The sequence below is a fragment of the Pyrgilauda ruficollis genome, unplaced genomic scaffold (assembly GCF_017590135.1).
Source record: "Pyrgilauda ruficollis isolate IOZ18807 unplaced genomic scaffold, ASM1759013v1 scaffold61, whole genome shotgun sequence".
Lineage (NCBI taxonomy): Eukaryota > Metazoa > Chordata > Aves > Passeriformes > Passeridae > Pyrgilauda > Pyrgilauda ruficollis.
This window is the reverse complement of record NW_024527822.1, coordinates 2,096,718-2,122,453: the sequence shown is the minus strand read 5'-3', so window position 1 is coordinate 2,122,453 and position 25,736 is coordinate 2,096,718. Positions and strand designations below refer to the sequence as shown.

The following is a 25,736-nucleotide window of genomic DNA, read 5'->3' as shown; positions in this document are numbered from 1 at the left end:
CTATTTCAAAAGAGGATAAAAAAAGATTTCTCTTGAGGATATTATACTAGGTTTATTTCCAAAGCTTATCCTTGGCAAGAGCAGTAGTGACAACATAGATACAGTCTTAGAAAGCATGCAGTATTTTCCTATCTTTGTAGAATTAGCTGGAAATTAGGACAGGGCAAAGCAATGAAAACAGAAACAACCCCCCTGAAAATGCCTGGGAAGCATGAAGGGGAACGGAAGAGGGGAAAAGGGTAGCCTCATTTTCCTAAACACCTTGTAATTAGTATTCATTTATTCTTAGCAATAACTTCCTGAGGTTTATTTGCTGTTGGTGTGGGGAGAGGGGGGCAATCATTCACTTAGCTGCTTCCTCACAAGACCCACAATTAAGCAAAGAACCACTCAAAGTGAAAACGGATCTTGTCATTAGCTCAAAACCTTAATCAGATGAACTCCACTATGACAGAAAATGGAAACCAGAAGACAAAATTGCATCCACAGAGGGATGATTTTTGTTAGCGGCGCCTTTTTATATGGCAGTGGGTAAATGCTTTTATATAAGGAAGGGATGGGTGGCAAAGCATAACTTGAAGGACAGATGGCTGAAAAGTGAAACACATTAGACATCAAAAAAGGTGACGGTGGCAAGCAGGAGAAAACTGGAGGAAGAAGAAATCACAGATTAGACTGCTTGAGGCCTTCCGTGAGGCCTCCACGAGGAAACAGCCGCGTGGCAGCGCTTGGGCCGGCTCTGCTGGCGCGGGCACTTACCTTCCTTCTGGCTGCCCGCGGCGCTCTGCTGCTGCAGCAGGCTCTGGCTGTAGAGGGTGGGCAGCGCGGCGGCCGCGTACTGCTGGATTCCTGAGTAGGCCTGGGTGAGCGCGTCCATCGTGCCGGCCGTGCCGTTCGTCAGGCCTGTTGCGCCGAGTCCTCCGTTCAGGGCCGCCATACCTGAGAGCATTTGAGCAACTTTACAAAAAACCCAACAATAGAGAAAAGAAATTGCACTTGTTCATTAGTGCTTTCCGAAAGTCGTTGGTATTATACGACACTGACGACGACAGCAGTGCATGCAGCTCGGCACGTCACCAAATGGGACTGAGGACAAAGAAACACGACTTTGGCATCAGGATCACTTCAGCACAAGGGTTGCACAGTCAAATGGACTCGCATGCAGCCTGCTACTGGCAAGTACTACAGCTCCATGCTCCTGAGAGCCTCTCTGCACATCCTCCTTGACACCTGTGCTTCTGCTGTGGGTGTCTGAGGCTGCCAGTGTGGGACCTATTTGACCTGTGTCCTTGTCTGTGGAAAAAGCAGTCTGTGAGGAAACCCGCTCTCTCTGACCAGGGTCTTCAGCAACAGCCATGAGAACACCAGATCAGAAGTGTTCTGCTTATACAGAGCAAGCAGAGAACCCTGATTAACTGCGTTAAAAAACAAGTCTTTTTCAATCTAAATTATTCTATTATAACTCTCTGTACAATTACAGGCTTTGTCCCTTATGCTTGTGGTAGAAGGATGGACTGTGATGCTCTTTGCTTCCACCATCCTCCTTTAGTTACTCCAGTCACTCCACAAAAGATGAACACCAACACAACCAGAATGATAAAAATACTTCGTCCAGACTAAGCAACTTTCATGAAGAAACAAAAGCATTTATTACTAGCAATGTTTTTGTTCACAAGGGAAGCCGAGTCACTTTTTTTTTAACTTACAGCAATTCTACCTCCTGATAAGTAACAGAGTAATTTAACTGGGATGGCTGCTAAAGAGGAAATTTCAGACGGGATTGCTAGCTGTGCAGAAAATGACATCCCTCATCTGTGCAAACAGTGTGGGCTGCATAAGGAGTTGTACTACTCTGATTTGATGGTGGACAAACTCCTGAGCTGCAGTTTTCCTCCTCTGCTTCTACTGCTCAGCATGACTCCAAAATGAGTTATGTTGAAGTTAACACTGCTAGCATGTCTTTCAGCAATTCCAGAAAAAGTGAATTTGCTGTTGGAAGTTGAAAGCATGGCAGGGTTCAGAGCCCTGCTCGTCTTCCACACACCCAGCCTGTGTCAACCTGAGCAACTGAGAGCCCATCAGGACTGAGAGTCAGAGCATGTTTTCTGCACAATTAGCCATCCCAGCTCCCCAGTTTCTAGGTGACCAGCTCACAAACAACTTAAAGGGCTTAACAGGCCCATAGAGGTACAGAAGATCAGTCACTAGAAAAATAGGGGGGGCATCCAGAATCACCAGCAATCATTTCTTAGACTTTGTCTAATGTTTTGATTGGTAAAATGGTGGGTGAAGATGTGACTGGTGTCATATTAAGATCCCAAAGAGAGGAACAGTAAAAAGAAGGAAAGGGCTTAATTTCAGAGCAATAATAAGGGTTGGTATGTAAATTGGAGAAAAGTGGGGAAATTAAGCAGAGGACACTTTATAGTAAATTAATAATTAAATCTATTAGACTGGGAAACAATCTTCAAGGAAAATGGAAGAAACCTTATCGCATGTATAATTTAGATACAGGAAGAATACTGCAGGGAATTATCCAGCATTGACAGAGGAGGATAAAGATGCTGACCCCAGTATCCTTCTGCCTCTTATGTAGATTTGAAAAGCATATTCCTATGAGTCTCCAATAATCAGGACAATTGCTCAAGTGGCACCTTTTTGGCTCCACCAGACTCTGTGCCAATTAAGAGAATTGTACTGCATAAATTATACCTTTTGATCTTACTATAATTTGTGTGACTAAACACTTGACAGAGATGTGATATTCTTAGCCTTTCCTTAATAAAATGTCTCACTTTGAAGACTTCTCTTTCCCCTCCACCCCACTTCAGAGCATCACTGTACCCTGATGGGAGGTACTGGCTGCCACTGCTTTGAACAAAAATCCCTGTCAGAGCTCAACAGACTCGGGTATTTCTTGTATAATGGTTCCAGTTATAAAACTGTATTGGGTTTGGGTGGTAGTGGGGAGGATAAAGGGGTGGTTCCTCTGAGAAGCTGCTGGAAGCCTCCCCTACGTCCTACAGAGCCCATTCCAGATGGCTCCAAGATGGACCTGCCGCTGGCCAAGGCTGAGCCCATCAGAGACACCTCTGAGGTAACTTGGTAAAGGAGGAGAAAAAACCCTGTGCAATGGTAACTGCAGCTGGAGAAGAGAGGAGCGAGAATGTGTGAGAGAAACAGCTCAAGGCTGATGGAGAAGGAGGGGCAGGAGCTGCTCCAGGCACTGGAGCTGAGATTCCCCTGCAGCCCCTGGTGCAGCCCACGGTGAGGCAGCTGTGCCCTGCAGCACACGGGGGTCCATGGGGGAGCAGAGATCCACCTGCAGCCCATGGAGGGGCCCACACAAGAGCAGGTGGATGCCCAAAGAAGGCTGTGACCCCACAGGAAGACAGTGCTCCTGGCAGGACCTGTGGAGAGGATTGTACTGGAGCAGGTTTGCTGTCAATACTTGTGACCCTGTGGGGGACCCAGGCTGGAACTGTTCCTGAAGGGAAATGCCATGGAACAGACCTACACTGGAGCAATTTGTGGAATGCTGCAGCCTGTGGAAAGGGACCCACATTGAAGGAGCAGGTGAATAACTCTTTCCTCCTGGGGGAGGGACCCCATGCTGTAGCAGAGGAGCAGTGTGAGGAGTCCACCCCTGAGGAGGATGGAGCTGCAGGAACAATGTGTGATAAACTGACTGCAACCCCATTCCCTGTCCTTCTGCACCACTGGGGATGGTAGGTAGAGAATTAAGGAATAAAGTTAAGCCTGGGAAGAAGGTAGGAATGGGGAGAAGGTGTTTTTAAGATTTGGCTTCATTTCTCATTATTTTACTCTGAATTGATTGGTAATAAATTAAACTAATTTCCCCAAGTCAGGAGTGTTCTGCCTGGAAAGTGATCTCTCCCTGCCCTTACCTCAACTCAGAAACCTTTTGCTATATTTTCTCTCCCCTGTCCAGTTCAGGAGTGGGAGTGATAGAGTGGCATTCAAAATATTATAATAACAGTAATAATAACAAAACCAATATCAATAATATTTTTATAATAAGTGTACAATATACAATACATTATACATTAAATATTACTACTAATAATAATTTAATACTGAGGCTGACTGTTGCCTGCTCTGCTGTTCTGTGCTTAGGTTTGTCTCACTGCTTGCACAGGACTGATTAAACTAAAGGCTCCTGATAAAGCAGCTTGTATCATCTCTCTTTTTATTAGAGCGTTGAAATAACTTGATAACATTAGGATGTTTTAGGCAGCATTAGGATACCATGTTATCTTTCGTGAGTCACTGGCCTATTAGATAAACATGCTTTGTGTTGCAGTGGGCAGCATCCTCCCCCTCCTTTCCCCTGGAATCAATAGCACTTCCCATCCAGATCAGCCATCAGCCAGACAACCCAGCCCACGGCACTGCCCCTGGGAAGGGCACAGCTACTGCTGCCACAGCCCACGGGGGGCACACATCTCCCTCCTGAGCAAAGCACAGCTGCAGAAAGCACCCAACACTTTTTCTGATCTTACATTTTTATGAAATCTGCAAGGCCCAGATGCTGTTACGCATCTCTGCCATCTCTTTATTATCTCTACCAAGGCACCTCAGTCACACACTGAACTCTGGTCCCGTCCTCCCTTCTGTGAAATAACCTTTTGGAGCCTCTCATCTATGGCCTTCTACTTTTCTGAGTTTCTCTACATAATACAAAAGCAACAAAGCTTGGCAAGTCCAAAGGTCTCTCAAAGTGCTTTTCAAGCACCTTCAAATCTGTCATGAATAGTTTTATCTCTGTTTTACAGATGTAAATAAGGGGGCAAAAAGGCTAAGTGACTGCCCTGGGGTCACACACAAATACCATGCCATAGCTGTCCAGTATTCTGAAAGTATGGTCTTCTTTCTTAATTGCAAAGATTTGCTTCATCCCTCTTTAGTATTTTTTCCTCATAATTTATAATTCTTTTTGGTACTTAGAATTCTTAAATTTACAAGCTCAAAACAGGCAGTCTAATGTTTTGCCATTTAAAGTTTTAGGTGCTTCAAGAATAACCGAGGGAAGACTAAATTCCCACACTTCGGTACAACTGCTGCCAAAACCTTGGAAACACCTAAACTTACCATACTCCACTTTATTTAAGGCCTCCAGACATCTTTTAAAAATGCTTCTCTCTACAATGACAGCACTATCAGCCTCCATAGCACAGCTTATTTTCACAGACCCAGACAAGACTGAGAAAACAGAAAAAAGTCTTCTAGTGAGCCCAGCGTGGAAGACATTCTCCATGTGATTCTCATGTGCAAGGCAGGACTTGGCTTAGGCTGAAGAGCATCTCTTCAAACCTCCATATAAAACAATGCCCAAGCCCAGTGCCACCTTCTGATTAATTTTTGGGTTAAGCTCTGCTTGATTTTTGCTTTGGATTTTCTAATTCACCAGCTAGAAGCATATCACTCAATTCCCAATTTGCTGCACAGTTACGTCAGGAATGTTCATGGCCAGTGAATATTTTTTATGGGCTTGCTTATGACCATGGTATACGCCATGTCAGTGTGGAACACCAGACTTACTGAACATGAGGTTTCCCAAAGCAATCTCCCAGGTGGGTTTGAGTGTGCATGACTGAGTCAGACATGGTCATCAGGAAAAGCCCCAAATTGTCATTAAAATGGACAGGGGATGTTATTCTAATTTGAGCAATGCTTCACTATCATCAGCACCATGAGTACCAGAAAGTGCTAATCAAATTCCCTTTTAAAGGAAACAATGCCCTAATGCTGAGCTGTGTCATGGGAAAGCAGTTTCCCCTCTTTAGCTCTCTCTCAAGTATGTATATACATAGACGGACATACCCACACACATTTTTGTAAGCACCATACACATATCCGTAAAAACATCCATGAAGAAGATTTGGGACTGCAGTCCCTGTCAGTACAAGTCCATGGAAGCAATGGTGACTTCAAACAAACTGAAATTTGGTACCAGGTTGTGAATACATCATTAATACTTCAAATGACACATGCAGATAAGTTTGCACACACATCACCTCAAAATACTTGCTGAGAAAATGTAAACTCTTTGCTTGCAGACTAGCAAGGAGTGCTAAAAGGAGTGCAACAAAAGGGCTCCCACACAATAAGCTCACAGGATTCACTCCTGCTTGGTTTTCATGAAGGGGTACATTATGCTGGAGTGCTCCAGTGTGCCTGGGTGATTCTTAGTACTTGCTGAGGGGAAGGAGTGGGATGTCATATTTTGCTCTTGATATTGTGATTTTTTTATACACCAAGTGAAATACAATGACTGGTAATCAGAAAGGACATTTAATGGTTTCTTACTCGTGACAGGGTAGCTCTCTTACTACAAGAGCTGACGAGAGGAGAGGAGAAAAGGTGAGTTAGCCTTCTATGCATGCCATTTCCAGTGGCTTGCTTTGACACTAATGGAATAAGAAGAAAGGAAACTAACATCTGCCATTTTGGGACCTAATACTAATTTTTCTTAAGTTGTCCTTGAGTTGTATTTACAAAGAGGTTGTTTGGTGTGAAATGCACGTGTCCTTGCCAGAAGCAAGTCCTGTTTTACACGAGACCCCATGCAACCATTCAACATTGCAATATGGACATCCATAAGCCCCCTTCCTTCCCAGCTCCCAACAATACCAACCAGAGATCACAGAACAAAAAGATTGGGTGAGCAGCCAAGTAACAGTGACAGAAAGGACATCATGCAGAGCATCAGAGTGAGCAAGAGATACTGAGGAGGACATCCATTCCTGAGGGTACATTATGATGGGTCATGGACTGGCAATGACCAAATAGATTCCTTGCATTGCAAAAGGAAATGCAAGGAGCAACAGCAGCTAAAAGAAAAAAAGAGGGAGGGAGAAAAATGCATCTGGGCAAATCTCTTCTGTTACAGGCAAAGGTGAAGTCATCATAGCAGAAACAATAATTTAAAAAAATCCTCCTTCTTCAAGAAAATCTTGATCAGGGCTAAGAACAAAGAAGAATGTTCTAACAACTACTGGCATCTACTTAGCTGGAGATGCCAGGGTTTGTTAAGATGTCATAGGATAGGTGTGTGTGCTCTGGCATTACAGGTGACTGACTGCATGTTCTCCTATACTTGCCAATTAAAAGCCAAAGACCTGCTTTCATTTTTAAAGCATGTTGCTCTCAAGTCAATTAGATAATTCTTACAGACGTTTTAAAGGACTGCCTCTGTGGCACTACATTTCTGAGTGAGGTTTGGTACATTGGGGTGATACAGCTGTTGTCAGACTCCCTCAGTGAAAAAGGAGCCTCTCCTACAACCTTGATAACCCCAAATCCATGGTGACAATTCTTTTACCTTCCACATGTACTGCAGGAAGAGGAGTCTTTATGCAGGGATACAAGGAAATTCACTTTGCAGAACAAACTGTGTGAAACTAAAAGACTCCAGAGAACTACATATGTTGTAGTACTAGTATGGAACTGAATTAACTTGACCCCCTTATTTGGTGTAGAGATTAAAAATCATATTATCACTTTGCAATTGATAGTTTTTGTGGCGTGATTATTGGGGAAGGCTGTCCACCACAGCAATAAATACTCACTGTTTACGGTACCTGCTAGTGCATTAATATTATTCAGTCCAACAGTGGCTCCAGCCAGTCCTTGGAGAGTACCCAGAGAAGTCAAAGAATTCATGGCCGCACCAGCTGTGGAATTAGCAGTTGATGCAGCCACTGAAAGGAAAAAAAAGCAAAGCAAAATTAAGGCAATTAAGTTTGTTTATTTTATTTGATCACAGAGCAGCTTATAATCACACACAGGAGCACAACAGGGCTACTTGCAAGGAGAAGGAAAAAATAAAATGAGATCAACAAGACCAATCTTGTTCAACACATTAACAGTGTGATTGTTCATGGGAAGTGTTGATAAGCCTAGAACTGCAAATACTAGATCACAAAATTCAGTTCTGTTATTTGAAAATATAATACCAAACCAGTATGTCTGGGATCAGACACTTTCTCAAAAGTTTGTCAATCAATCTAGCAATCCAGGTTGATCAGCTAACCAGGCTTTCAAGATTTTGCCACACACCTCAAAGTCCATCATTACACAAACAAGAATTACTCAGTAATTTTGTCATACAACAGATTACTGTTCTGGGCCCCAAATGTTCTAAGAGTAAGTTAAATTATTCTAAGTGAAGACACTATGCTCTAGGACACTGTATAAACTTCATTTAAAGACCTGAAGGTTAGAAGAAGAACGACCAGGCAAATACAAAAGCTATTTTATTGCAGGCATTTATCCTGGCCTTTTGTATAGATAGTCAGGTATATGCACCCCCATGATACTTTACGTATCCCCAAAAGCTCTGCCAGAGGGGAAAAGAGGGAAAAAAATGTCCTTGATGCTAGAATGTCAAGGGAATGATGAAGCTGATGAGATGAATCCATCTAAATTATGTGTTTAGAGAAAGAGTCTCACTTGTCATAGAAAGTACTAAAAAGTCATCATTTGGGATAGTTGGGTGAACTAGAAATACCTGTCTGTCTCACAGAAGTGCCTTCAATAAACCAGCACAGATTAAACTCTTAACTCACATGTAGGTAAAGGTATACCAGATGAATCACACTCATAAAAGCTGCAGAAGCAATTAAGTTTTTAGTGCATCTCCTGAGCCCTACTTTCATGTATCAGTCAGAAAGACTTCCTTTTTTTTCCCCTTTTTTTTTTTAATTTTTTTTTTTTTCTGTTATAACGTTGCATTATCTTAGGAAAAGCGAATTTTTAAAGTCAGACTTTTGTTGATGATGTACTGGAGGCACATCATGTCTACAACCAGGCTTTTCTTGCTCCTATTCATTACCTAGCTATGAAATAGTTAAGACCACTTTTATGTGATGCTTTTTTGGGCTGTCAAACACGTCAGATTACTCAGTGAACCCTCAAGAAAGTGAAGTCTCTAGAGCTGACAGGATCCAGTAAGAAAGTAGGAGGTAACTTTTTCACTCTGTGGGTAAACCTTGAAGCTCTAACCTACAAATAACCTGCCTTTGCAACATTAAGACCCACCAAAGACAAGTTTTCACACTCGTGGGGCCTCAAAGTACAAAGAACATTCTTGCTGTGGGGGAAGAGAGATTTCCAGACTCTGGTATGCAGTCCTTGTCTCTTAGCATCTGCGATGTTAACTCGAATAATTTTCTATGTTGCAAAGAGAAGCAGCTTTGATTATTCAATCTGTCCCCACAAAGCAATAAGAATCCAATAATGTCTTTGATTAAAAAAAGTAATAAAAAAACAAGTAAAAAAACCCACTTTTTTCAGACAATGTGGGCACCAGCAGAGAAAAGAGGAAAAAACCAAAGTGAATTCCCTGTGACCAACACTGGTCTGTGTTTCTGTCAATGCTCATTAGCAAAAGATTTAAATTAATATATAAAACTCAAATCTGAAGGATCTGATTAGTTTTGACTGGACTAAATTCCATCCATTTTCTGCTTTAGAGGATTATTACCATTTTCTCTTGAGGAAACACATATAGTTAAGGAATGAGACAAATGGGGACTAGGAAACTGCCTGTAGATTACATTAAAGCTGGGGGCAAATAGCTCCTATGAACAAGAGCCATATGCTTATGGATTGTCAACACATCTGTTGGAGAAGGCAAAAAAAATCTGCTTAAAACCTTCCCTCTTGTGCAGCCCACAGGGAACTATGGGAACTCTTATTCCTGGCTGCTCAAACACATGCTCCAGGGATGGTCCCCAGTATCTGGGCCCAACATATCTGTTTTTTTTTTTAATTTTTTTTTTTCTTTGGTAATAAGTTTCTCTATTCCAGCAGGCAAATAAACAGCAGATGCCTCAGTATTTCTCCCACTTGAAGCTGCAATGTAGATTATCTAGTTTGCCTGAATAAAGACTTGGCAAATACTCACTGTACAACACTGGGTGAAGCCTAAAGCACCTCAGGAATGAGTGTTATGTTGTTGTGGTGCTTCTTCTGCTTAGCAGTGATCTGCCTCACACATGCAATGGGACAATGCTCTTTCCTCTTTGGCTTAATATCTCTTTGAGAAGAAAGAAACTGAACACATTGTGTGGTTTCCACCATCTTATTGAACAGGGGGGGAATAGAAATGGAGGGAACTCCTTTTTTTAGGGTGCTTGGAGAGATCAAGCAACCTCTGCATAAGGATACCTGAGAGACCCCACACTAATTGATTGAGACCTGTATGTATGAAATAAAAGTGAAGACAATGATGAGCTGAAATATTACCATAAAGGGGCTATAAAAGGTCCAAAATATTAACAGAGGTGAAAATTTCTAACAAAATGCTGTATAAAACCAACAGATGAAGCAATGGCATGCCTTGTCCCCCAGAAATCTAAAGGAAGCTGAAACAAAAGTTAAAAGGTCCTACAAGACAAGTGTGAAGGCTTATACCAGCTGAAAGTTTTTACTTTGTGTGCTCCCAGATGAAATCCATCTAGAGACAAAGACTATGCTTCTCCTGTCCTTTGCCATTTTCTAGTTGCTTTCAACTAAAAAATTGTAACATATATTAAACTGAAGGGAAAGAAGAAAAATCACATGCCTTGTGGTAACAGCAAATGACTGCACTACTTTGGGGGAACCTGTATAACTCTCTTGTGTCAGCAAAACTCTCGGGCTCCACAAATGCTCAGAGTAATGGCAAAGGAAGAATAATTCACTGTCAGAATACTTTCTATATTTATGTCTTTTAGTTGTCCAGAAGACAAAAATAGATTGGCTACCTACATAATTTATAAATTGGGTTTTACCAGGTTCCTCTGAAACCAAACAAATGAAAAAAAAGAAAAAAAAAATCCCAACTCCCTCCAGCCTCCACACTAGAACATTCACAGAATCACAGAATATGCTGAGTTGGAAGAGACCCATAAGGATTATCAAGTCCAGCTCCTGTCCCTGCACAGGACACCCCGAGTCACACCCTGTGCCCCACAGCATTGTCCAAACATTACTTGAACTCTGTCAGGCTCAGCGCTGTGCCCTGGGGAGCCTGTTCCAGTGCCCAGCCACCCTCGGGGTGAAAAACCTTTTCCTGGTATCCAACCTAAACCTCCCCTGACTCAGCTTCAGGCCATTCCCTCAGGTCCTGTCACTGGGCACCACAGAGAAGAGTTCAGTGCCTGCCCCTTCTCTTGTTGTGCTTCCTCCATTTAACTGAGGAATTTTCGCTATCAGCTTCAAGCTTCAAGCCAAGAAACTTGGCCTTTGGTTAATATATTCATTGGCAGAATTCTCTTTGGTACAGAGAACATGTTTTTATTTGGAGTGGTTGCTCTACACAATACAGATATTTGTGTTTAACTAGTAATGCTGCACTCATGGAGATCTTTAAGGCTGGAAGGAGATGGCAATTTCAAATATTCTCAAACCATTCACTTCTGCCTACAAATGGCTGTAACTCCTTTTAGGTATTTTTTTTTATTTTAATTTTTTTAAACAGAAATATGAACTAGCAATGAGCCATTTCTCTTTTAAATTTTAATTTAAATAACACTTCAACACATTTCCTAAAAAATATGCCAACCTAGAAAAACAACAAGAATTAGCGCAGAAACTTCTGGCCATTCTTTTGGCTAGTTTATGTCAATAGAGTCATAATGATTTACATCATCTGGATTTGCCTCAGCTGGAAAACTAGATTCAGGATAACAGCATCTAGGAAAGGCAATGATGTGTAAATATTTCTTTGGCTTTGCTACACACACTGTGGATGGAATTAATTTCCCCACCTTTGGCAGCCTGGTTGTTAGTTTAAGCTAGTCTAGTCAAAACTAGACTGTTTCTGAGATTTAATGACCTCCAATTCAGACACCCTACCTTTAGATTTCTATTTCAGGTTGGGCTGAATTGCCCTAAAAACCATGTGGATGAGCTCAACTACCAGATGCTACTGGTGCCTTTCCCATTTTTCCCTCAAACTTCTTGTGCTGCCCTGGATAAAGCAATTGCTATGATTTTTGTTGCAAGACCTGCTTGTTCACAGTTGCTGCCTGTCTTTTAGAAAGCTCTGTCTTGGAGGCACAGGCACATTTCTGTCATTCCTGTTTACTTCCTACACCTCAGACCAAGGAGTGCCCTTGGTAGGGCTTCTTGCTATCCTGAAACCACAGACCTATGCTTGTCTACTTTGCCTTGGGCAAATCCCACCCCTCTCATGTCTCAGGCCAGCTGATAAAGTGAATTATAGAATCAGAGAATGGTTTAAATTGGAAAGCATTTTTAAAGATCAGCAATGAGTGATCTTCAACTAGAACAGGCTGCCCAAAGCACCATCCAACCTGACTGTGACTGTTTCCAGAGATGGGGCATCCACCACCTCTCTGGGCAATCTGTGCCAGTATCTCACCACCCTCATCATAAAAAAGTTTCTTCCTTGTATCAAGCCTAAATCTACCCTTTTTTAGTTTAAAAGCATTGTCCCTTGTCCTATTTCTACAGACTCTGCTAAAAGGTTTGTCCTGATCTTTCTTGCAGGCTCACTTTAAGTACTGAAAGGCTGCAATAAAATCTCCCTGGAGCTTTCTCCAGGCTGAACAACCCCAACTCCCCCAGCCTTTCCTCATAGGAGAGGCGCTCCATCTCTCTGATCATCTTCAGGAATCCTTTTCCCACAGTGGAGGTCAGGGTCCAGGAAGGCTGCTGAAGACAAAGAACTACAGAACCCACCTCTGACTGTTGCATTAAAGGAAAGAACCTATTCCAATCACACATGTGCCACTATGCTTTAGCAGAGAAATGGTTTGCAGTGTGTACTCAGGCTCATTTTTTCCTTAATTTTTTTTTGTTAAATGTCTAACTGAAAAAAAATAGTTCCAATGACTTCTCAGCAAAGTCTTATACCACAAAAAACCTCGTGATCTCTTTGAAACTCCCTGCTCTATGTGCTAACTTGGCACTATTTATGGGCAGTGTAAACTGTGCACTTCTCCATTCCTCTCCACCTTGTCCTGTTCCCTTCCTCATTTTCCAGTATGGGCATCCTCTCTGGAAATGATACACAAACTGCAAGTCTTGGAGTAAGATACTAAGCAAATGAGGCATTGTAAACATTTTAAGTGAAGTTTCTTACTGGAAACATTATTTTGGTTTTAGGGCAGGACTAGTGGAGAGAATGGGCAAAGAAAAGCAAGAGCAGCATCAGCTCTTTGCATGGAGCGTTGCTCTACACCCTGCCAACCCCATCCATGTGAAGAGCAGCTATAATGTTTCTGGAGCAGAACCAGATTTCTGGTGCTGCAGGGCTTCAGGGCAGCTCCAAGACTGGCTTAACTATGCTGGGACTTTCCACACAGAGATCCACAATGGTAAGAAACTGTGTCAGCCCTGCTGGCAGCTTTCCTTTAGGCAGTCCTTGGTTACACTCCACAATTGTCTGTCACTACGAATGCATGGCACAACAGGAAGCTCAGTGCCTAGTCTGATTTCAGCCACTTGCTGATCACCACTCACTTGTGAACCACAACTTTGTTCTTATTGTTTTACTTAATGGAGAGTTTAAATAACTCAGTGTTCAAGTACTTCTTTTGCTCCAGTTAAGATGATGTAGTAGTGCACCAGGGATCAATATTGCCCACAAATTTTAGGTTCAGCATCTCTGTGGCTAAGCTTGAGAAGTTGCAGAGGAAATGTTCTCTCTTGGGAGACACTCCTGGCAGATCTGTATTGGCAGTTGTCTAAGTCCAGAATCCTCTTTCTTGTACTGAATTTGGGTGTATTTCTGATTCTCTTCTGCCTTCCTAAGCTCACTGACTCCAAGGGCCAGATGAAATGGATCTGACACTGGTGCTGACTAAATGGCTGACATTTAGAGGAATTCAGATGGGCAGAACTGGCCAACATGAACCTTCTGAAATTTAACAAGGATAGATGCAAAGTCCTGCACTTGGGGAGGAATAATCCCCTTCAATAACACAGCAGGGGATGGATGGGGCTGGGGAGAAGCTGAAAAGGACCTGTGGGGGTCTTGGTCAGAGGTGACCATGAGCCAGCAGCATGCACTGGCAGCAAAGAAACCAAACAGCATCCTGGACTGTGGAAGAGGAGCCAGGAAATCCATGTTTCCTCTTTAGTCAGTGCTTGTTGGATCACATCTGAATATTGCATGCAGATTTGGGCTCCTCTTTACAAGGAGAACATTGATCAGGTGGAGGGAGCTCAGTGGAAGCTCAGCAAGTTGGTCAGGGGCTCCTATAACAATCCTATAAAGAGCTGGGCTTGCTCAGGCTGGAGAAGATAGAGCTCCAGGTGAACCTAAAGCAGCCTCCCAGAGCCTAAAAGGAGTTCATCCACTAGATAGAGCAACAGCACATGGAGGGAAGACGAGAAGTGCATTGAAACAAGGGAGGTTCTGTTCAGATATAATTAAAAACATTTAATACTGTGAGGGTTGTCAAGCACTGGAACAGATTACCCAGATTGCTCCATCCATGTCCTTGGAGGTTTTTAAGACTTGTTTGGATCAACCTGATCTCAGAGGAGCAGGGAGTTGGGTCACAGACCCAACTGATCTCCCAACCACAATTATTGTATGGGAATTAGAGCAGTGTAGGAGAAAAGTAGAGAAAGTCAGCTCACACTGTGGCAGAATGAAAGAAGGCTGAAGAATGAAGATGTTTTGAAAACTGAGCAGTAGAACCAGTTTCTGTTCTTAGGTCTGTTTACAGAAACAGAAGTTGACATTGAATATGCCACTTTCATCTGCGGTTTTGGTTCTAAGCTGCCACAACTACACTGTGTGGGTGAGGTTTCTAGGGCCCAACCTACATCCAACAAAAGAAGTTCTGACCTTGGATCTTTCCTTGAAGTTTTAGATTCCTCTTGGATTCAGCAATGTGCAACAGAAAATAAAATCACAGTAGAACAATGTAAAGAAAGGATATAAAGAAATCAAACAAAGAGAATAAAGGGCATTTTAAAAAAGAAAATAAATAATAATATTTCTAATAGCTCTTCAGTCAGCAATAGAAAAAAAATGGTTAGATTTTATAAGAGAATTTTAAGGACAAAATAAAAAGAAATATTAAACCCAAAGCAGAAATCTCTAATTTTAGCCAGATGAATTTAAAATCTCTGTTTAGTACACAAAATCTCTTGGGTAAACAAAATATGCCTTTGTCCCTTGCTTAGTCCAAGAGGGATAATAAAGCTAAGAGACAACACTGGATTTAAGGATAATCAGATTAAGGCTGCGTTCTCTATTTTCTTTCTAATCTTTAGTTGCAATAACCAATGGTGTTTGGAACTGTGTCTTGAAAACTGTATCTAAACATGAGGAACACCTGCTGGCCTGACTGAAAGACTAAAGATTTTGGACAAAGTTTTGTTGTGTTGGACAAAATCTGTGCAGAGCTTCTGACTTTGGTTTATATTATCTTAGTTTTGTGGTGATACTCTCTTAAAATGAGAGTACCCATGAGAATGACATCCAGCTGTAGGAGGCTCTTATGTGGATGGGAGTCTGGACCACTGACCTGGAGTTAGGAGGGATTCTGCACAGATCTGATCTTATATATTTAAGGTCAATCAATTGAGGTGTGTTATCTTTATGTAGCACTAACCCAACTCGTTGTTTTGAAGAGATGGAGGCCACAGAGTTTTCTCCTCAACACACAAATGAAATGTCTTATGGAAAGGGGGAATGATTCAAATATAGTCATGCTGGAGTTTATGAAATGAGGATTATAAACACAGTGTGGGGGAGAAGTGGGCAAGTCAATCATGGTGCCTGTGTGACATTGCTCTCAGGAATTTGCAGTGGTGTTTCTGGCTGAAATGAGCTCATCCTACGGGCTCTGACTGCAGAAGGTACATTTTAAAGGGGGAGAATAATTAAGCAATGACAGAGGCATCATCATTATTAGATAATCACAACCCAGGGGCATTAGCAAACGTTGAGTGTCTCTAATCCCATGGGGCCTAATTATTCTGTGATAATAACCACACCTCCAAGTTTTAATTTATTCTTGTGGAGAATCTGGAGGGGGAGGGGGAGAAATGGGGGCATTTTAATATTTTTGCTAAAAGAAGATGCAGTTGGCCTTTCACTAGGGCTCATCAGTATTCTGATCTAACTAGCATGTGTGATTTGCATTAAATTGTCTGCCCTTTACTGTGATCTCCAGCCAATCTGAGTATCCACCCTTGCACAGACTGGTGGCCTCCCTGTTGCTAATAGTACCAGCAGGCCCTGGTTCTATTTCTCAGGACAGATTTTGGCAAAGGTGAGGTAGATTTTCCTGGTCTGGACAGGTGTATTTTCCATAAGGTCCTCTGACAAACACATTGCCATTGGTATGGAGAAAGAAGTAAAAACTTGCACATTTTCTGGTATCTGGGAAGTGCTGTCTGACATGTCAAAAAGGAAGATTCTAGGAAGTTTAAGTGCTCTGCTTGTGCTTGGATAGGATAAAATTAAAGTGACAGATGCACTCCAGGGAAAGAGCACCAGAAAAGCAAGAGAGCAAGAAAGAGTCAGGGGAAACAAGAATGACAATATAGAAAGACATATACCAATATCACAGCCTTTCCCCAGTAAGTCAGTGCCCCTCTGCTTCTTCATTACTCACAGGTGAACTGTGCCCATGAAATATTGTCCATTTCTTCCCAAGGAACAGGGAAAGAGAAGCAGCAGTGAGCAAAGGAGGAAGGGAGAATGCCATGCACTCAACATCTGATCTGTTTTTATTTCTGTGCGCATGCATGTGCAAACGAGAGAAAGCATGACAGAGAGGGAGAGGAGAGGAAAGAGTCTTTCCCCATGGTGATCCTTCTGGTTCTGGCTTTCTGAAAACAGGTTTATATTTTATTAAGTCATTCGTGAACACTGACTTTTACAAGAATAAAAAAAAAACAAAAACAAAAAAAACAACAACAACAACCCAGGAAACATAAAGAGATGAACCAATTAATACAAATTCTTTGCAAATTCAGAAGGCAAGGCCTTCTACAACGGGAGAATAACTTTAGGCTCATAAATCCATACTATTCAGCACTGCATGGGTTTTTGAGAGCTAAGAAAGCTTGAGAGAAGTGAAAATCAGGGACACTCATTTTAATCACTTGTTTATGTTAACACCTAACTTGACACTTATGATTGTCATGAAATTACAGTGTATACACCATGGACCTTCCACAGCAGTGCAAAGAAGGAGGAGAAAACAGAGTATGCAAAGGTACCACAGGTATGGCAGACAAGTTTATTATTTGGTTATTTTTGTAGTTTTCTAGTCCTCTCTTCCATAATTTTCTTCCAAACCTATCTATCTAGCAGAAGGTGTATTAACAAACAAGGGTTTATTGATTGGACATGTCTTTGTGAATATAGGCTGGTTTTGTGAATCTTGGTGTTTTAAAGGCACATTTTCCTATGAGATTTTGAACACAAAGAAAGAGAGAGTAAAAAGCAAGTCAATATTCTTGGCCAATTCCACGCTGATGCTTCTGCTTTTTTAAAATGCATTTCTCAGTGAAGACCATCCACCTCTAGCATAAACCACAAGCTGTACCTCAGTACTGTGCCTGCAACATGTTGTGCATCCTCCCCAGCACATCACAATGGTAAGTCACCTTTGGTTTCGGGTGGGAAGTACTTTAGAGTGGCTTGGGAACAGAATAACAATGCACAGTGAGCTGACTTGAGTTCAGCTTCATAGCTGACCATCATATATTTCCAACTGTAACTCTCAATGAAATCAAACCAAATTGAATCACCACAATATGAGGAAAACAAAGAGGAATTGCTGAGCACTTAGGACTCAGTGGGGCCAAGGGCTGTGGCTGTGCTCCTTGAAGCACCACTGAGCTCACATCAAAGCCATTTCTACAGGGAACTTCCAGCTGTGCTCTCATGTTTATCACAGCTATCTCACACAATTTGGAGCAGGCTATTGTTCCGAGATGCATGCCCTGATGCTGAAATGACCTCCATGTGGAGCTGCATCAGAATACAGCCACTTATAATTCACTTTCCAAAGAATTTCTGATCTAAAATCAAGAAGGCTCTACTGGAGGCCAGGATCTCCTGCTTGGAGTACAGGTTCCTTCACATGGCCCCTGGTGTGCCTGCAACGTCTTTGACACGCATTCAGCACTAAACATTGACAAACAATATGCAGTGGCATCCCTCCATTAACAAAAAAGAAAAAAGGAAAAAAAAGAAAGAAGAATGCCAGCGAAGTCCAAGGCTATAATTCAAGGTAAGCAATGTTTTTGTTCTACAAGTGCTTACCACATACATATATGCCAATTCAAATTCTAGTACATGAGAGAGGATGGCCCGATTCATCTTCTTTTTCACCTCTCTCATATATCTGTCTTAAGATAATGTAAACAGTCCTTGGGAGGTGTTTGCCTTTCCATTGCAACAAGATGCTTCTAAAAGGCTTGTCTCCTTCAGACACTTAGGAGTCCTATCCATGGTATTTTAGAATAGAGAAGAGCTAAACCATATATTGAAAATTTGAGTTTGTAGTTAAAGGAGTTATGAACCCTGAAGGTGCATGCAATTATTTCCATGGCAGATGGGTTTCTAAGAGGGGTGTGCAAGCACAGCCTTATTGCAATAGCACATCCACAAAATGCAGTTGTTCACCCCTGAGAGCTGCAGAACTTGAAGATTATCTTGCCTCATGTAAAATTACTCAGCGAGGTCCTTTGCAGACCATTTGTAAAGTCATGCTGAGTTCACTGTGACACTGGTTCTCTTCATTCATGTTACACATTTTTGTTCTGCAAACAGCAAAGGCAGTTGAGGGTTTACTTTACTTGGTTTTAAACTCATACAGCTGTTGGAGATATTTTTGTTTGGTCATTGCATGAAATAATTCAGTAGCCCCATATCCAAGCAACTACTTCTTTGGAGAGAATGTTTAAACAATTAAGATATTAATAATAATAAAAAGTTGAATAAAATTAAGACTTAAAATTACTAGTTTTTACTATAAATTATATTTTTTCTGCCTTGGGTAAACAGACCAGTAGTATCCATGGACACAAGCACAAACCAGTAGGATTGAAGGAACAGCGTTGGCAGTAGTTGAAAGCTCCTTCGAATGCATGAGTTTTTCTAAGATTTACATTATTTCGTGGGTATTATGAACTGCAGCATTTTCTGGGCTTGTAACTGCTTGTAAGATACATTACATATAAGCTCACATATCTACCTGTGTAGGCAAGCTGATACTATCATCTTTCTTTAGGAGAAAGCAACCCTGAATGAACTTCAAACAGTGCTTCCAACAGAAAGAAAAAAAAGCTTTTTTTTTACAAACTGGGATCCTTGTAGCTTGAAATAGAGATTAAGAGTGGGGTAGAGAGACACTTACAAAATATAATGTATTATACGTGTTATTTGTATACTGCAAGCAAAGTAAATCCTGAAATGTGCTAAGGCAATGGATTTAATACTTTAGGAAGATGATAATGCAATAATGTTTAAAAAACAAACATGTCTCCTGTTGAATTAGATCCTACTAATCCATGGTTTAGTACTGTATGCTGCTTCCTGAAAGAAAAAAACAAACCTAAAAAAATTAACTAGCACAGTGCTTGACTGAAAATATGCACGTGTTTCTGTCCTTTCGTATTAATGGAATTCTGAGGAAATAGCTGGAGATTTCTGTGCCAAAAATTCATAAATTGAAAATGTTGATTCTAAAACAGATAGGGAGCTTTGCCAAAATGACCCCTACAGTTGTCAGGCAGCCTCACAGCGCTTCACAAAGCAGTTCTGCCCACCCTGAGCCCATTTGGTGCCTGAACATCCCTGAGACCCTTCAGGCTGCACTCACTGATGCAGCTGCTCAGAAACCCTTCTGAGAGGAGAATGCACAGAGACCTGTTACATTTTAAGGGACAAATATGCAAACAGGTCATCCCAGTAAACTGGTGGCCTGTCTGCTGCCATCAGCATCCTTCAGGTTATCACTGGCTCATTTTTCCAATGAGGACTCCAGGGAGGCTCCATATGAATCCATCACCTCTCTTTCTACTGTACTGGGACTCTTCTGTTTTTGGCTCCAACTTGTACTTGCATACCTGCTTAAGAGTGGCCTAATAATCAGATGGGCTTAGTACCAATATATCTCCAAGAAGCAGCATAACCTTTGGGCACTAAGAGCAGTCAAAATCAACTCACTGATTCAGGAGCCTAACCACAGACTCAGAAATCTAACACCATGTGTGTAAGACCAGCTGACACACAGCAGTTCAGAAATATACTTGTCCTGCCACAAATCTCCTTGAACTACGCAGTCCAGTAACAGGCACTGGGATGTGGGCATGCAAAGGCAAGGTTTTCTTCCATGGCTTCCTTGAAAATGTATTCTTTTAAAATATTGGTGCTGAGATCAGAGTTAAGGCATTGAAATGCTCTGGCCTCCAAGCACTAAGGTAACAATGCTATTTATATAACTAGACTTAAATACAAAATTTAAAAACATGTGCTTGGGTTAAGTGTGTGTACTCTACATATGCTGTATTTTAAAACCTTTATGTAAGCTATGTTTTACATTTATCAACTGTATCTTTATCCTGAAAATAATGAAAATTATACTAGGGAAGTTTTCTACATTCTGCAAAACTATTAAAGCTTATTTTAAGTGATTTTAAATAATATTCCACAATAATGGAACATGCATTAATTCCACGTGAAATGGCACAAAAATAATAGATTTGTACTACAGCACGACGAGCACCATTCTGCATTTTAAACCGATCTTTTCCAACATGAAACATCTACTTCAATTCAGTCCTTAGCAAACTGTCAGACCTTCCTACACACCTACTGGTAGGGTTATTTTTGAATCGTCCTGGAAGCAAATCACAACTATCTCAGTGGGTGCACTGGCCTCTAACAAAATGTCATGGTGGCAGCCTTGTGCCACTGATCGGAGAAAAATGTTTTGTACTGAAGTGAACAAAAAGCAAATCTTCTAAGAATGGTTATTTGAACATTCTTCACTGCTTCTCAGCTGAAGCATCTTGTATATTCTATAAAATCTCTACCATTTCAACAATTGTGCTCACAACATGAACACCTTCAACTAACAAAGACAATCTTCATACTAGATTAGGGGGTAGAGAAAATAATGAGCCACAGATGATAGCTATAAGTTATAATTCTCTGCTTTGACCAGAGGGAGAGAATGAATTAATTCTCACAGGAAAGGCAGTACAATTTTTTTTTTCTTTTTCAGTTTATTCTATACTTCAGTCTTCCTTTTTTGGGGACTGTTATTCTTCAATGTCAGCATCTGTCTGAAAATGAGTATTTTTAGACCTTTGTGCTGAGGAGAATTTTTTTTTTTCCAGTGTAAGAGTTAATGGCTGAATACTGACATAATATGACAAAAGCTGTGCTGGATTTTAAGAGATCATTAAAGGAAAAAAAGTATCACTTTCTCGCTTTCTACCCTATCAGTATTTTTTCCCCCAAATATTTCCTCTCAGGTTTACACAGCAGATAAACCTGAAGAGTTTTTTACTGAAGCATGAATAGCTAGTTCAGCTGTGTGAATAAATAAGAGTTTAGAGAATCAAACAATCATGAAAATGTCATGGAAAAAGAAGGCTCCTAGGTCTGAAACTGAATTAGCTTTTGGTTTAGCAATTCTATCCCTCCACAGCTCAGAAATTATATTGTGTATGTTCATGCAGATAAATTTGGATATATAATTAGCTGTTTTGTCTCTTCATTTACACATAGTAGGGCTTTCCTACTGGTTACTGGAACAAACATTTATGTGTGAATTTGACGAAATGAAATTGAAATGATCTCACAGAGGCTGTGGAATCTCCATCCTTGGAGATAACTTAGACCTTGATTGGACATGACTTCCACCAGCCTGCTCTGAGTGGTCCACATTTTACAGTGCTGTATTAGCCCTGTACCACCCAGAACAGTGGGAACACACATTATTAACCTTGGGAAAATTAGGGCAGTGGGTCAACTGAGGGAAATTAAACATCAGACAGTGTTGGAGACAGATACTTTGATTCTCAGCTTACAAGCCCCTCCTTCACATGCATCTCCAGGCATTCCCACCACCCCCTGAATGAACTCTGCATCTCTGCAGGCTCTGGAGCAGCAGCCTCCCTGCGAGCTCTTTGCTCAGTGATCCATTTACAGGATGTGTCAAGGACAGCCTCTGGAGGAGAGAAAAAGGTTCCTGACACTCAGCTGGGATTCATCCTGTCCAAATTGGGATACCTACAGTTGAGGTAGTCCCTCCAAAACCTCTTCCCAGTTAACAAGAAATGGAAACTTCCAAGTTCTCACCCAAAGGGAACTGAGGCAAACTGGATAAGGCAAACCTGGAGTCAGGTAAAAGCTACCCCAGCCTAAATCCTTGTGTTATGAAATGCTACAGGTGCCTGCCTTTAAAACACTATGAAGTAGTACTGGTACCTGTCTTTAAAACAGAAAAAGTATCCTAAGCAATTGAAATGAAAATAAAGTGAAGAATTAATTAACTAAATAGAGGTGATTAAAGTAAATAAAGGAAACAATTATCATATCAAAATAAAAGACAAGAAAGATGATTAAATGAGTCTTCAAAAGACCCATGAGGAACCCATGAAAGACATAATATGCCTTTACCTGGTTTTTAGTCTTTCATGATTTCATTTTAATTTTTATTCACTACCATCTGATAATTGCAAGAAACAGTTACTTTAACCATAGGCAATTTAAACCATTTTAAATTTTTTTCCAGGGCCAAGAGACAAAAGAACCTATTTATTGCCTGAGGGGATTTTTACTAAAATGAAAGCTTAATCTTTCATGTTTTTTTAAGCAAAGGCTTTTAAAAAATCATTTCTAACAATGCTGTAGGGAGACACTTCCATGGGTATGCAAAATTGAAATTATAAATTTACAATTATAAAAAAATTAATAGTTTGGGGGATTGTATTGTCTCTGTTCATTCTGAATGAATACTCTTTCAAGCTTAAGAGAAAGTATTTAGCACATGGACGAGAACGAGTGTCCTTAGACTCTCTTGTGGTCAAAGCTGTTTAGTCAGAATGTATGGGAGAAAGATCATTGGAGTTTAGTTTGTTTGGAAATCCTCAAATGTCAGCTGCCCACTGGCTCCTCACTTCCTGGTCTGTTTTTCTGTGTTGCCAGTGCACTGAAGTTGGCCTGGCCACTATCTGCTCTGCACTAGTGTGGTGCACTGATGGTTGCTAAATCTTATTGATGCAAAATTAAGCTTCAAGATGAATTCTAACTGAAACAACCATCTTTTGGGGCTCTAATGGCACAGGTTTATAAAGGACAGAACAAGAGCTCTTGGTCAAAGATTGATTCAGGGGGATTTTCAGGGGAGATATATCTGGCTAGAAACATGGATATGATTGATGTGGCTGCCATGGTTCAAGGCATACTGGAAGTACACAATGATGCCCATCTCCATTCTGTGCAGGATTTTGCCTTTAACAACATCAAGAAAAGGATTAAATTTAAGCATCTACCTTTGCACTGCCACAAATGTGGGCTGTTTTCTCAACTAAAAAATATTAATTTAATACATTATCTGGAGAGATGCAAACATTTCTTCCTGGGCTTAGCGCAGGCTTTGAAATCAGACAAAATAATTTACACTTATGAAACACAACAAGCTGAATTGTTCTATTAAAGGAAAACTAGACCAAAAAAAGACCCTTAAGGCCTCCAAACATCCACACATTGAAAGGCAGATTTAAATGTTTTCTGCCAACATATTTCAAGTTTTAGTGGAAACACTTTGAGCTACTATGAAAAGCTTTATCAAACTAAATTCATTTTCCATGGAGCAGAGAAGAATCATTGAACATATTATTCAGGTTTACAAAATATGTAATAGGGTGGAGAATGTGGAACCAGATAAGGAAGGTTAAACTGAAGAACACTTTAACAAAGCTTGATTTTAGGTTGGTTGTGCAACATAAATAGGTCAGTGGACTTATTAGAGATTTTCCAAGCTGTCTAACATTAGAAACACCTGTGTACAGGTGCCATCTATAAGATTTTCAAAGGCAACTGATATTCTGAAGACACTATTTGAAAGGCTAAATACCCAGAATTTTTTGGAAATAACACAAGTTCAACGTGCTAGCCACAATAATTAACCTCTTTGAAAAAACCCTTTGTATCTGCTCTACAATACCACCCAGAGCAACAGGAAGCTCTAGTTACCCCAAATACATATCTGCCCAGCCCAGTGGAAGCTCCTGTCTACCATGGGCCTCTGCAGACCTGGACATCAGATAAAGCAACCTTCCAGGTACTCAAGGAGCCTCAAGATCAGGTTAAAAGGGAACAGCAAGTCAGACAGGCTGGGTAAGAAGACTGTGTTGGACAGGGGAGGAGAGAAATGTGGCCTTTAAGGTTGAATCCACATTCTGTGTGTACATGGCAAAACAAAGTGCACAACGGGAACATTGTGGTCCCACTGTGCTGCAGGGCAGCCAAGAAAAAGGGAGTTAATTTCCAGCCCCTCTGCACCACAGTGCAGTGCATTGAGTTGCCCTGGGAACTCTTGTCAGTATGGGTCAAGATCTGTTGTGTGTACCTTGGGAGGACAAGGCTGCTCAGACATTTATGAGCTAAACTGCAGAGATATCACAGAGCATGCATGAAATGCAACATTTCTGCTTCTATAAATGGGTGGCATTTGGACATGTGTAACATGGAAACACTGACACTGGGAGTAGCCTTTTCCAAAGGGCTAAGTCCCAGCTCCAGGACAGAGGGAAGAGATTGCTCAGGTTTAAAAAGAACACATCGGCAAGCCAAAATTATTTTCACTCAACCTGCTTCTCAGAGATGTTGCTAATGAATATTATTTTTATGTCAAGATGACGCTCATGCCAGAAACAGGAGAATTCCACAGATTTAGTACTAGCCAAGCTTCTTTCCATTTAACCCCTGTCCCAAACAAACAATAAAACTGTAATATAATGGGAGCCCTGGCCAGCACGAAGACCCAGCACCACACTTAGTCCCATTTATTTTTTGCAGTGAAGACTGTTTTCCTTACTGATGAGCTCAGTCTGCCATGAATTACTTTTTCATGGGGGATAAATATACACTTAAACAAGACTAAACACAAACGTTCTTTAGTGGTGTCTAAAATAATATGAATGTTTTTTAGAACAGCAATAAACACACTTCATGATGCAAATAATTACACCCTGCAGCCTTTATGTAACAATAAGTGGCCAAATTCTCTACTCAGCTACATCACTGTAAACCCAGAGTAACTACACTGAATCAACATCTCTCTCTGTGGATTCTGGAGATTCTGAAGTGTTACCTAAGCCTGAATTTGCCCCAGTTTCTCTCTAGGGTTTTGGAGACATCAGACATGCATGTCTGGAAATCCACATGGTGGTCATGGAGACATTTCCACCTCTTACCCTGTCTCTTTTGCCCCCATAATGAAGTCAGAATCTGGCTGTGTATTCCTTGTGCATCTGATATCACTTCTGTAACTGTGTACTCAGGACCAGAAGAAAGCTCAATTGAGATCCAGCAAGAGAAAGGAAAAAATGAAAAGTACATCACAAAAATTCATGAAGGGTAAAGGCAATACTTGCATGTGATGGGAATCAAAGATCAGTATCTTGGGGATTAAAAAGAACCACCTCAGCTGATTTTCCTTTGGATGGGAAGAATTTGGTCATGTTCTGAATTCTTTGTGAAAAGT

The 25,736-nt window shown here is 41.1% G+C and overlaps 1 protein-coding gene across 9 annotated transcripts in view; it reads right to left on the bottom strand.

Moving 5' to 3' along the window:
• CELF2 (CUGBP Elav-like family member 2) overlaps window positions 1-25,736 on the bottom strand; it is a 376,204-nt gene that overhangs the window by 15,405 nt on the left and 335,063 nt on the right. For 5 of the 9 annotated variants that reach the window (XM_041483782.1, XM_041483784.1, XM_041483789.1 and 2 more), the window contains 2 exons: window positions 7,605-7,724; window positions 760-957 (listed from right to left, as the gene is read on the bottom strand). In XM_041483782.1, the coding sequence (XP_041339716.1) occupies window positions 760-957; window positions 7,605-7,724 (318 nt within the window). Of the gene's footprint in view, window positions 1-759; window positions 958-7,592; window positions 7,725-25,736 lie in introns of all 9 variants that reach the window. The other 4 variants (XM_041483783.1, XM_041483786.1, XM_041483785.1 and 1 more) reach the window with 2 other exon arrangements.